The sequence below is a fragment of the Theobroma umbraticum genome, unplaced genomic scaffold, assembly GCF_002168275.2.
Source record: "Theobroma umbraticum cultivar Fairchild unplaced genomic scaffold, ASM216827v3 scaffold_146.0, whole genome shotgun sequence".
NCBI classification, from domain to species: Eukaryota; Viridiplantae; Streptophyta; class Magnoliopsida; order Malvales; family Malvaceae; genus Theobroma; species Theobroma umbraticum.
The window spans coordinates 7,065,283-7,078,556 of NW_018397265.1; the positions used below are offsets into that span (position 1 = coordinate 7,065,283).

Genomic DNA, 13,274 nt, shown 5'->3' on the forward strand with positions numbered 1-13,274 from the left:
CTTCCCCCCTCAGGGTCGTTTTGCTGTTAAATAAAGCAAATGGAAACATTGGAATTATATGTATCATTCATGGTAAACTTTGCTGTCACCTTGTGATTTCTGAGGTTTAAACAAATCTGGAGCTGTGAAGTAGCAAATTTTGACTTGCAAACAGTCTTTTTGGCTTTTCTTTTTGTTTTGGGTTTGTTTCTTTTAATTCTTTGGATTTGATGATAAGACCACAATCTGCCTATTATGTCAGTAGATCATGGAAATCTTGTGAGACATATTAACATATTTGGGAATTCAACCTGAGTGCCAATCTGGTGACCAAATACTGCATTTGATGAGAGAGAGAAAAGAATGGAATGGAAACCAATGAAACCATGGAAAGGAAATTACCCTTCTTACACCTAAAGATGGGAAAACAAATTTCTTCCTTATAAGTTACAACCATAGAAGGAACTTCCTTTATATCCTTTGTGCTTCATTTCATTTTCTTTCCCTTTTTATGTTCTTCCTTCTGATCATCAAACATGGAGTACAAACTACAATTAATCAAGTACAAAGGGTTAATGAAAAGGAAAACGTTTGAGACAATATATATATATATATATATATATTTATACAGGGAAACAAAAAGCAATAACTAGCAATTAGTTTCCTTTGATCCAAAGAAAAACAAAAGAGAATAATCTCCCATGATTTCCACTAGGGAGAAAAAGAGGGTTTGATGTATGATTTCAACGTTGAAAGATTAAAGCTAAGTCCCTGTGTTCATTACCATGGAAAAATAAAAAGCTAGTGGTTTTGATTGGATTGGTGAAAGTTTTTTTTGCCTTCAAATTCCTACTGATGACTGATCCTGCCATGGATTGGTTTGCATGTTACTGACTCACACGTGCACATCTAGAAAATATTCAATTCGTAATAATTCTAACAACTAAGCAAATCACGAGTGATATTTTACAGAGGGTAATTAAAGTACGATCTGGCAGAGTTTGATGGAGAATTTTATTTAGTAAAACTATCAAAATACCCTTGATTCAAAATTATTTTATTTATTCACATTTAATGATATTTTTCATAAAAATTATCCATAAGATACTAATTTAAAGAGACTGATAAGATACCATATCAGAAAAATGGAAAGAAAGAAAGAGAGAACATGATTCAACAAAAGTGGTTGCTTCTTTTCTTTTTCTCTCCCGTGTGAGACCCTGTCACCCACGTCTCCTTTTGGTCTCCATATCCTTCACTTTGAGAAATGATGGGGTATGCTGGGGATTTGATGGAGCAAAAGAGGAGCAATGAGGTTGACTCCTCAACGATGGAGGTTGTGAAATGGCAAAGCACAAGGGCCCCATAGGTTCCCCAACCTGCCCACACCTCTCATCACATTGCCACGGGTTCCAGAAGCACCTCTGCCCTTTCTTAGCTTCACATGCCATTGCCCAATTTCTTCTCTCTTCTCCCTTCCTTTTTCACTTTCACACACCACATGCCATTGCTTCACACGAAAAGGTGCCTGAGAAAGTAAAAGCTCAAAGGTTTGATTATAGGGGAGGGGGGGAGAGAAGAGAAGGGTATTTTCTTTGTGCTGCAAACAAAGAAATGGAAACCAAACCAAAAGGGACAGGGAATCCTGTTTAACTACTGTGGATTCTATGACGCCAGCCTTCCTTCATATATAGAAATGGTAACCGGTAAGATCTCTTCCCATTACAAAATCTAATCCTTATATATTTAAAAATATTGAAGGTATCCGTCACAAAACTTGATCCGACCCCTCTTGAATTCAACAATAAAAAATAAAATTTAATTATTTTTTATGTATTTTATTAGTCCAAATTACACAAACTTAATGTAAATTATATATTTAGATAACATAAAATTAAACTAAATAATTCGTCATACATATACTAAAAAAAACATAAAATTAAAACAAATATTAAAAAATCTATTATCTAGAATCGGATTTGGATACCAAATACTTTAAAGTTATTTATAAAATACCCTAACCTATTTAAACATATCGAACAATACCCAATACTCATTTACATATTACTTCTATATATATTATATTATATTTAGATAATTTATAAATTAAAATGAATAATGTGTCATACATATACTAAAAAATAACATAATATAAAAAATTATTATTTGAAACTGGATTCATATACGTAAAATTATTAGGTATCTATCAAATCTGATTATATAGTATGTAATCTTATTTAAACATATTAGATGTTTTTAAAAAGGGGAGAATGAAAGGTTAATTTAGGTTATAATAAACAGTGTTTTTATAATTAGATTCCGTTGATTTGATTGTCCGAAGTTAGGTGAGAGGTTGAAACTTGATGACTGAAATAAGCATCTTATCTCTGTGTTTGATCATAGTCCAATGCCAGGCCAAAACTTTCTGGACAGGATGACAGTAGTCTCTAGGAAGGCTGTCCTGCCTCTTCCACAGTTAAGACAATGGGTGGCTCAAAGTCTCTGAAGTGAGTTCCTTATGTCCGGTCGTTCTTTGATTTCTCATATGTTTTCTTGTCTGTGAAGGGGCAAAGGTCTCATGGCATGTCAAGTATGACCCAAATACTATTAAAGAGACAAAATTGAAGAAACATACTCTTTTTGTTTGTTTTTTTATTTGATTAAAATTGAATTCGATCAAACTAGTAATAATAATAAGAGACAAACATTAATGTGACGGAAGGAGTATATAATAATTTTGGGTATTGGAAATTTCATGAAAAAAAACAAAATATTGTTCGATATTCAAAACCTTTAACCATATTCGTTGACTTTATCAATCCCTCACATGGACAATTATCAAACTCTAATTATCTCAAATCAAATCGCCAACAGCTCCACCAATTTGATGTAAAATGACATGTTTATGACCTTAAGCTAATGCCATTACCCAGCTACCTAACCAATTTAATTGTCGTTTTGTTACTCATAATTCAACAAATCCAAAAAAAATTAATTTTTTTGTTTATTTTTAACTTTTTTTTTTTGTAAAAAAACAAACGGATTTAGTAAATTATGATGCAATCTTTTTTTCTAAAAAAAGAAAGAAGGGAAAAGGATTTTTTTTTTTTTTTAATTTTGTGCTCGAAGACCTTAGGGCCCCTAGTGTGACAACCATGTCTCCCTTGATGAACGAAGTTTTCCAACCTGAATTGATGCATTCAACAAAAGCTAAAAAGAAAAGAAAACTAGCATTGCCGACAAACCCTAAAATTCCCTCCCGTATATCAAAATCATGGCCGGCCTATCTTTTTCATCCATGAAAAATTAACGAAAAGTGTTTACTTAGGAAAGAGACTTTTACATTATCATTTTCATGAGTGCTATAAGCCCGCACCCCACGTGCCGTTCGCCAATCGGGCGACGGCATGTGGCTTTCGTAGAGTTCGACCACACGAGCCAATCACGGCGGAGGAGGTCGGAGGGTGGGACACGACGGAGCTATAAGGTCTTCCACCCCACTTTTTAATAATTCCACTTAGCATAGATAATTAGCTCTAAATTATTACCATGGTAATCCATGTTAAATAATAAACAAACAATAGTTTTATCAATGCTTTTTCTTTTTGCTTATGGGCCCTTTTTGAATACTAAGATTTCAAGAAAAGGCTGTTTGTCTTTATCTTCGTGCACAAAATCTAATCGAAAAGTAAGTTTTTTTTTTCTCCAACGATTGTTAATTATTCATTAAAAGAAACAAAACCCAAGAAAAAGAATCCACAAGCATTAATCTAAAGTTAGTTTAAAGAAGAATGCTTATGGATTAGGAAACTTGATTAAGATCATGGATACATACCTCCCCATTACCGACATTTATGTTCAAAATAACATAAAAAAAAAGAAAGAAAAATGTTGCTTTTAGCTTTGTGATTACTTGAATTGTTTAAAGACAAGTTGAGGGGGTGTTGAAAAAGGGGAGAGAGAATGGAGAAATCCTCTAAAAAGCACAATAATTCAAAGACAGTATAATGTGTTTGCCATTTTAGCTAAGTGAGTGGATATTATACCCATGGAAGCTGTACATTTGGACATGGACAAAACCCCAACAAAAAAAAAAAAAAAAGGCAAAACAAATTAAAATTTTGGGATTTTACATGGCTCAAAATTGAAGCTTTCAAAATTATTTTGTCAAAGTTTTTCAAATGGGAAATGATGAAATATTGGTTAGTTTTCAGACTTTGGGTTTTCACTATTTGAAATAAAAAGCCAAAAAAAAATAAATTCATTTATATGTTAGTAAGATGAAATATTTGGTCTCGTATTTTCTTTCCATTTTTGTTGTTGTCATTGTATGTATAATCGTATTAAGTATTTAAAAATGAAAAAAAATTGTTTTGAGACATCTGAAAAAAAAATATGGACAAAAAAAAATAAAACAAAAAGAGTAGTAAGGTGAAATATTTTGCCTCATTTTTATTTTCCCATTTGTCATGGTCATGGTATGTATAAGTTATCAAAATAACATATATATATATAATATAATATAATATAATTGATAAATATTAAGAAAAAAGAAATATGATATAACTGATTAATTAAAACATGCAAAGGTATCTACCCACTTTGATTTAAATATACACTTACCTAGCTAAAATGGAAAACACATTAATAAAAAAAATGATATTTAGTTAAAAATGACAAAATCTGTCCCCATTCGAACCCAACAATTAAAAAAAATGATTTTATGTATTTTATTAATCAAAATTAAATTAATAAATACAAAGTAAATTTTACATTTAGATCATCTAAGTATTAAAATAAAATAATTTATCAATTATAAATGATATATACATTAAAATTAATATAAAAATTGAAATAAATATTAAATTATTTAATATTTATTATTGAATTCAGATAATGGAATCTTAAAATTATTATCCGTACTTTACTTGAGCCCGATTATTAGATATCCCTAGTTTCATTTAAACGGATCAAGTAATACCGTACAAATTTACCAACTGCTGCTATTTGATTTAGGGATCAGGTACTAAACGGGCCCATAACAGACATCAAAATGGGCCTTCACTGTGGCCCAAAAACATGAACCTACCCTCAATTTGGGTCAACGGCTCCCGTACATATTAAGGAATGAAGCCCAATAAGATGTCCACGATGCTAATCATCCGTTAGTTCATTCGTTTCCTGACAGTCAAAATCGTGGGACTGCTCACAGGAGATCGTAGCTTCTTCCTCCCCATTTTCGAAATCGGTTAACTTGTCGCTGCTTTCTGCTAGTAAAACCTTTTAGCTTTCTCCCTCCTTTTTTTCTCACTCAAAATCAAATTTCTAGGGTTTTGCCCCCGAAATCCCCGCTTTCCATGGCTTCTCACGCGCATCTCGACGATGTAAGTTCCTTCTTTCTCATTATACTATGGCGCTGATGTATTCCATTTTAGGGTTTACAATTTTTTTTTTTGTAATTTAATGGTAAATTGGTGTGTGTTGGAGAACAGGATGACGAATTTGGCGGTGATTTTCCCGGGAGTCATAGTACTAGGCATTCAGGTTGATTCGGTTTCTCTGTAACCAATCATTGGATTTTTTTTATTTTTTTTGTTTAAATTATAAATTTTATCATTTCTTTCGTTGAAATACTTAATTAGGTAATAAAAGAAGCTTTGGTGATCTTGAGGACGATGAGGACGATATTTTTGGATCAAAAAAGGTAAAATTTATTTCACCATTTTCACTAATCCCTGCAACTTTATGGTTTTTTTTAACCTAATGAAATTCAAAGAAATTCTAAACACGGAACACTAGTGCTCATTTAGTTCCTCTTCATTTATTTGTGACTATATAGTGTTAGCTTAGAGAGTTTCTGTTGGCTGTGAGATTCTGAATTAATGTTGAAGTTAGTTAAGAACTTGGCTGTTCTTAACATTATTGAATTAATGGGTGCTGAATTGGCTAGAAGCAAATATGTCTACGCTTCAAGGATTTGAATTTGAAAGAAACTCACATCATCTAGTGCTTAAGCTTGAGAAGCCTCTTGTGGATAAACAAAATTCGGAGTTTTTTTTTTTTCTTTTCCTTGTCTTTTGATAATCTGCCATTCTGAAGTTTGTATCTGAGGAGTTTTGTCTTTTTGTATAGCAGGGCAATTCTAAAGTAGAGGAAACTGCCCCTGGTGTAGCAACAGGGATGATTTTGTCACTTCGAGAGAGGTATAAAGCAAAGAATGACATATGGCTAAAAGATTATTATCTTTACGTACCTGCTTGTTTGCTTTAAATTTTCTTGGAGGCTTATCATCAGCTTTTGTTGTGATTATGTTTTTTGACTGTTTCCCCACCTTTTGCAGTCTTCAGAATTGTAAGGATGCCCTTGCAACATGCCAAGTATGTATTAATCTATTTTTTGATATCATCCAGTTGTTTCTTTGTTTAATCCTTCTATTATAATATGCAATATGTTGTGCAATCACTGTCTTGGTAATATGATAGATAGAATGAGTTTAATCATAAAAATCTGCTTCACAAAATAAGAAAAAAGTTTTCAATGTAATATGGTATACCTGTACATTTTTCAAGGGATTATCTCTTTGGCTGCAAAAATTTTATGGTTCTTGTCAACTGGGAATGTTTTTGGATGCTTTATTATGTTCTTTTGTTTTTGCTCAAAGGTTTTGTTAATAGACTTGGAAAGTGTTTTTAGGACGGTAGCTATCATGTCTGTACGAGCACTTTCTTTCTGTCTCAAGTTTCAAATGATATTATAAAGGCGAGGGGAATTGGCCTAGTCCACAAATTTCATGGTTGAAGAATTTAATGCCATCTACTCAAGCTTACACATTGTTATTCATAAACTGTGATTTTTTTCTTTCCTTTTCCTTTTCTTATTTCGAAATTTCTTGATTATTTGATTATGATGTTTCCTGTTTAGATGGAGCTGGAAGCTGCAAAATCAGAGATTCAGAAATGGCATTCTGCATTTCGGAATGAGCCCTTCATACCAGCTGGAACAACTCCTGGTTAGTCTTTTCTTAGGGTGTCTTCCATATTTATCTATCATATTTTTTGACCTGTTCTCTGTGTTTCCTGTTCAAAGGTTTTTGTTTTTGTAACTTTACGTTTATGATCATTCTATGTGTTCTATCTTTCTTTGTTTTGTACCTTTTCCTGTAGAACCCAAGTTAGTATTAAATTATCTTCAAACTCTGAAATCTTCTGAGGAGGCACTGAAAGAACAGGTAAGAGTTGATGTTACTTATTTTTCCACTATATTTCATTAACAGTTTTGATCTGTCATGCAGAATTTCTTACATGTTTTGATCTTATTTTCAGCTAGAAAAAGCAAAGAAAAAAGAAGCTGCATTTATTGTAACATTTGCAAAACGTGAGCAGGAGATAGCTGAGTTGAAGGTAACAATTTTTTCTTCTTTTGCATTTTCCCCTCTTTTGAGTGGCATATCTATATCTCAAATTGTTTAGCATGCAATTTTCTGCTCTATTTGGTAGAATTTGCAAGAATGAGAAATTGCGAAGGAAGAGATTTCTCAGAAAGGGTGATCATAATGGTTTTAAAAACTCAATTTGCATTTTACTCAAGTATTGCTTGTTGTGGAAATGGCCAACATCAGGACTTCTTGACTGGTGAATCTTTTATCACAAATGTCCACTGCACTGCTTCCTTTAGGAAGCTGCAGAGATTATATAGTTTTGTCAGTGGCGATGTTTCACCATGGCTGGTAGTTCTGTTGATTCCCAACCTGGCGAGAACTTTTACTTTGTTCCTTTAGCCTGAATGGAGTGACATTTCAACTTGGCTTATCTATAAACGGTCCTTTAAGATCACCCTTGTGGGAGTTTATGTTGCTGTAGCTTCGGGCGATGACCTTCTATTGTGTATTTTGCAGTGGACAATTCTGGATGAACTTGTGAGGGCACCTTCACCATTTTTGTTTACTTTTATACAGTCATCCTGATCCTTAATTTAGTTATTTTTTTCTTATAAAGTATTACGCTGTCTTACTTAGTGCATTGATTACATGAACATGATTTTCTAAACGCATGGCTATCTGAGACCAAAATCTCTTTTAATTTCCAGTCAGCAGTTCGTGACTTGAAAGTGCAACTCAAGCCACCGTCAATGCAGGTATTATAAACTGTTTCTTTTATATAAAAGTTAAACCTATTGCTGTAGATATTATAAATTTCTTAGCTTCTCTTGTTTTGCTTATGTTTGTTGAAGATGATCAAGAAGAAAAATGTGTGAAAAGTTTCTTAAGAAATGTAGAGCGTATTATTTTGCTAATAGTTCATGTGCCCAATTTGATTTTGTTGTTATATCTAGTTGAATCAATAGATAATACTGTAACTTAACCTCCCCAAAAAAGTAGATGGTACGATCAAAGCATGGTGATTCAAGACATATGTTGTAGGTACTATATATATCAAAGAAGGTTGAATCTTTCAAACAAGTAATATAAGTGCTAACTACATAGATAGTGTCATAAATGCCTTTCTTTGCACTCATTTGATTCTCTTCTTGAATCTGTTTACAGTGGTTGTTATGATTTGTTGTTAAATACTCCCTGTCACCATTAGTGGAGTTTAAGTTTGAGTTTGATTTTGTGGACTGTTTAAGAAAATGTGTTGTACTTTTGTTCAGTACTCAGCATCACATGCATTCCTTGATTTGACTGGGAGGTGTAAAAAACAATAGTGAAAGGTAATTTGCAAAATTGGGGATATTTTACTTAATACTTTTCAAATGTAACTGATTTGAAAGGACTATAGCTATGGAAACAAGAGAGTATTTGCAGGAAGAAGTGAGTGTGATTTTTGACTGTCAAATGTCTTAAGGATTCCAATCCAACCCCTCCCTTAGTTTTTAGATGACATTGTTGCTACTTCCTAATATTTTCTGTGATGCAGAACTTTGTTGTTTTATTTTTGGGCCTGATTTCATCAAATATCTGTTTCTCTTGTTCTAAACTTTTTGGTCTGTTAAGTTGGAAAGGTGTCAGACATAATTTAACAGTAACATTTTAATCACTTGGCCTAGAACTAAAAAATATGTGCACCGACCTATTTAGTTTTCTTTGTGGTTTATTTGACAGGCCAGAAGGTTGCTACTAGATCCAGCAATTCATGAGGAATTTACACGTTTGAAGGTTTGTGCTTGAAGCTCCTTATTGCTTATTTTGTTATTAATCACATGCTGTGCAAGGATATATATTATTCTGTTGATGAGGTGGGATGAATTTGGAGAGAGAGGAAGCGTAGAGAGAGTGACTTATTTATGTTGTGGAAATTGTATTACAAGTCATGAAAGGACTATAATAATATTAATATTTAATATTTTGTAATGAGTATTAGCCCTTTTGGGTTTTAGGATGGTTTGGAAAATCTGCCCAAGCAGGGGTTATGGTGGATTAGGCCTGACAGAAGTTTGGCTTTTGTTTTGTGCTTTTAAAATTCATGCATTTTCAATTTCTCTTTTGCCTCAATTCTGGGTGTAATTGTTACAACAAGTTTAAGAGTCAAAAGATTTAGGCCAATAAGTTTAATCTGCTATTATACATTAGCTATTCATTCAATGCCATTATGCTAGAATTTGGATGTGGAGATATGCCCTTAAGTAATCCATTGTGCTTATAATGAGTTATTTATAGTTCTTCTAATGTCACGGTGATAGAATTTGGTTGAGGAAAAGGACAAGAAGGTTAAGGAACTGCAGGAAAATATTGCTGCCGTTAGTTTTACTCCACAAAGCAAAATGGGAAAGATGCTGATGGCAAAGTGTAGAACCTTGCAAGAGGAAAATGAGGAGATTGGTACTCAAGCAGAGGAAGGAAAGGTATTGCAGTTATATATGCATTATTTTCAGGGTGCATGCCCATTTATGTGTGTAAAAATTGCATGTTCCCTATGTAAAATTAGGGGGTGGGGTATGGATGGATTGTGAAAGTTTTTGGCAGCATCATAGAAGCATCTTTGTGCTTCGGATATGAAAAAATTCTGAAATAGATTAGAAATGTCATTCAATGCTGAATATGATTCCATTATGTTGAGACTTTGGACTGTTATTTATGCTGATGTTACTGATTTTTGTTGGACTCTTTTGGTCTCTGCAGATGCATGAATTAGGCATGAAACTTGCTTTACAGAAAACTCAAAATGCAGAACTTAGAAGTCAATTTGAAGGTCAGTGTTAAATAAGTTATATATTTGTGGTTGAATGGATTAGATTATGGATGTTTAACTTTTGTGAGAACTTGAATATGTTCTTTGTCATTTTTTAGTTGAAATTGTTATTCCATGGTTGAAAATTTTTGGTTCATGCCATGTTGATCATGATTGTTTTGTTGATTGCAGCACTGTACAAACAAATGGAGGGGCTGACAAATGATGCGGAAAGATCAAATGAAACGGTTTTCATCTTTCTCTCACGATTAATCTTGTCTTATTAAAGTGAAGAAGTATCACACACCATACAGTAAAAGAGGAACAGATGGAAATTTAACTTTAGAGATTTAGTATCCTAAGAGGGTATTTTGAATAAAATCTTTAATTTTAGGATTATCTGTTCTGCAGTGCTTATATCGAAATGGAACTACCATTTCCACATCACTAGAGTCCCAATTAACCATCATGCTGAGTTCAATGGTTGCCCTATTTTAACATATTTATATTCTTTAATGCAAATTAGTTTCATTTGCTTACATGTGCATCCCATCTGCCTGCTCATGATAATGAATAGTTGCATTGAAGAAGCTAAAACATGCATACAATAGGATCGCTCTATAGCCCTTTGTATTTTGATATCTTAATAACTCTGCTGTGGAGTAGGAAAGAAAAGAATTTATGGAAGGGAAAAATGAAACTTTAGCATACCATGTTTGACCGTACATTGCATCTGGGGTTTTGTGGAAAATTCTTTCCATATCGATAAGGCATAAATAGGCAATATTCTCTATTAAGCGACCACTCTTTCCTGGATCCCCCAAAAACAATATCTTTATCTACAAAATTGAAATTCTTGAATTTTGAGGATGGTTAGTAAGCAGATGGCATCTATTCTACTTTAAGTGACTTCTGAAATTTCTTTTGAGTGAGTATATTATGTTGCTGGAGGAAATGCAAGTTGCCATTTCTTGAAGCCATGCTTGTATCTATTCAAATTCTGACACGGAAGTGCAGTTGCATATAGGTGTCACTGTAAAAGATAACTTGCTCCGAGCTCTGGTATGTGAGGATGGGACCAGCAATGGAGGCAAAGTTAAATGACTAACACCATCTAAATTTGATGTTTCATGGTCTATTATATTCAACAAATGATGGGTCAAGTGTTTCATCTTTAGTTGGCGGATCATATTCAATTAGAACAGTGCTGTAGTACTGCTTGTGTAATACTTGTATTTTTCCATGACAGGGTTATCATTCCTTAGCGGTTACAATTGCTTAAGACAAATATCTAATAAGGTCATATTATGATGCAGGTATATATCTTGCAAGAGAAACTAGAAGAGAAAGATAATGAGATTAAAAGGCTGAAGCTGGAGCTGCAACAGAAGACGCTGATGGAAGAGGAAAATAAGACAGATATAGCCATTGATACGAGTAAGGTAAAAGAAGAGATGGTAACTGATGAAACCAGGAACAGTGAACAAGTAGATTGAGAAATTTTGTAGGATATCATTATTTTCACTCCAATTTTTGTTGTCTGTACATTGTACATTAAACAAGTCTTTTCTTTTTTTATTTGTTTATAAGTTTTGAAACGGTATAGTTATGTGGGATTGCACTATTCAAGTGCAAGTCCATAGTGGATCAGAGGATGAGGGTAAACTTAACCCTCTCTTTGGAGGGCATCATGTTGTTTCTTTCCCAATTTTTTTAATCATCTCTAGGCTCTTCGATAATAATTTTGCATTTTGCATGGTAAATTTGATGCTTGCCTGTATTTCAATGGATATATGGTCTAAAATATGGATGTCAACAGTTCCCTGTCCCAGACCTGTTCCTGTTGAGGTGGGGAATCGGGTTTCTCATTGATTCGGGTGAAACCAACATCCCTAGACTCTTAACAAGTATCCTCTGATTTATCCTTGCTTGTTCCTCACTAGGGGAGAAAAACTAAATATGATGTTAGATGAGCTCGAAATATGTATTGATCTTGGATGAAATCTTCTCATATTGAAAGCACATAAGATCATGGTGTCAACTATCTGCAACTGGTTTGCAAAAGCATCTAATTATTTAAAGATTTAGATATTTGCAGTGTTTGCACCCTGAAATAAAACATGTAATACATGTTTGTTAAGCATCTTCTCATCAAAATGTTCGAATACAGCCTCTGCTTTTTAGAGCATTTCTTTCGAAAATGGTCTGTTTTCCCCCTGCTTTTCAGATGGTAACGATCTCTGATATTACAAACCTGTCTACAGATTAGAAGAAATGTACAAAAGCTCTGTTGGCCTCAAACTGCTCTAAGCATAAAAAATTCCTTTTCGCAGGCCATGTATTTAAGTACTCTGTATAAAAATCTGGCATTAGTCATGGAAGAAAAGCTTCTTAAGAGATTGCATGACAGAGGCATAAGCCATTTTTTTTCTTCTTCTCTAGGATTAATAGACATCTTGTTTCTGTTTGTGTAAAACAGGACAGGAATTTTAAATCTAAATGCCATAGCTTTCAGTCAGAATTACAAGATGCTAGTATATCTATGACTGCAGGCAGTTTCCGAACAAATAATTCAAATCTCAGACAGATTATACCTAATAATTTTTAGCAGCGCCTTGTTTGTGGCCATCCCAATCCAGCATTACCAATGTTTCCTATTGGCTGTAATGGCTCTGTCAAGCCCTTTGTGGTGCTACCAAGTGCCTCTCCCTGCATACAATTTAAATGAGTAAAAAGAGTGGAGAATGGTGGTTAAATGGCTTTATATGCATGACCAACTTGTAAAATGACTGAAGAAACGATATTTTCCAAGGTCTTAATCCTTTTTTGTTTTCTTATAATAATCATTTCACCAAAGTCATACCCAACGCACCTCCTTCCAGCCCATGCCTTCTAGAATTCGTCTGGCATAACTCCCAGCACCAAATGACATGTTCAAGGCTTCAGCTTTGGCATCCTCTACATAGGTAGGATCACTATCATGGCCAATGGCTGCATTTTTTTGTCCCGGACCCAGACCAAAACCACCATGCAAGGTTCTTCGCTCAGCAGCTCTATCCCGATATACATGGCTTCTCTGCTGAAATTTGTGGCAAGAGACAAGGGAAAGGCCAGATTGCAAATGGAATG

General features: G+C 33.7%; 1 protein-coding gene and 1 long non-coding RNA gene across 3 annotated transcripts; one reads left to right on the forward strand and one right to left on the reverse strand.

Moving 5' to 3' along the window:
* Positions 1 to 5,167: 5,167 nt before the first annotated feature.
* Positions 5,168 to 11,836, forward strand: FIP37 (FKBP12 interacting protein 37). Of its 2 annotated transcripts, none has more exons than XM_021436502.1 (14): positions 5,168 to 5,363; positions 5,472 to 5,523; positions 5,622 to 5,683; positions 6,112 to 6,182; positions 6,320 to 6,356; positions 6,901 to 6,988; positions 7,143 to 7,207; positions 7,302 to 7,379; positions 8,065 to 8,112; positions 9,080 to 9,133; positions 9,658 to 9,819; positions 10,097 to 10,166; positions 10,338 to 10,393; positions 11,462 to 11,836. In XM_021436502.1, the coding sequence occupies exons 1-14, from the start codon at positions 5,337 to 5,339 to the stop codon at positions 11,639 to 11,641; spliced, it is 1,050 nt and encodes a 349-aa protein (XP_021292177.1). In that variant the 5' UTR covers positions 5,168 to 5,336; the 3' UTR covers positions 11,642 to 11,836. The 2 variants fall into 2 exon arrangements, with proteins under 2 accessions (XP_021292177.1, XP_021292178.1); XM_021436503.2 differs by having other exon boundaries at positions 5,170 to 5,363; positions 6,115 to 6,182.
* A 525-nt stretch (positions 11,837 to 12,361) lies between these two features.
* LOC149526823 (uncharacterized) lies at positions 12,362 to 13,042 on the reverse strand. The gene is made up of 3 exons (XR_016351639.1): positions 13,018 to 13,042; positions 12,740 to 12,854; positions 12,362 to 12,496 (listed from the first exon to the last, which is right to left on the reverse strand). It is a non-coding gene; the product is annotated as an uncharacterized LOC149526823 (long non-coding RNA).
* Positions 13,043 to 13,274: the final 232 nt, after the last annotated feature.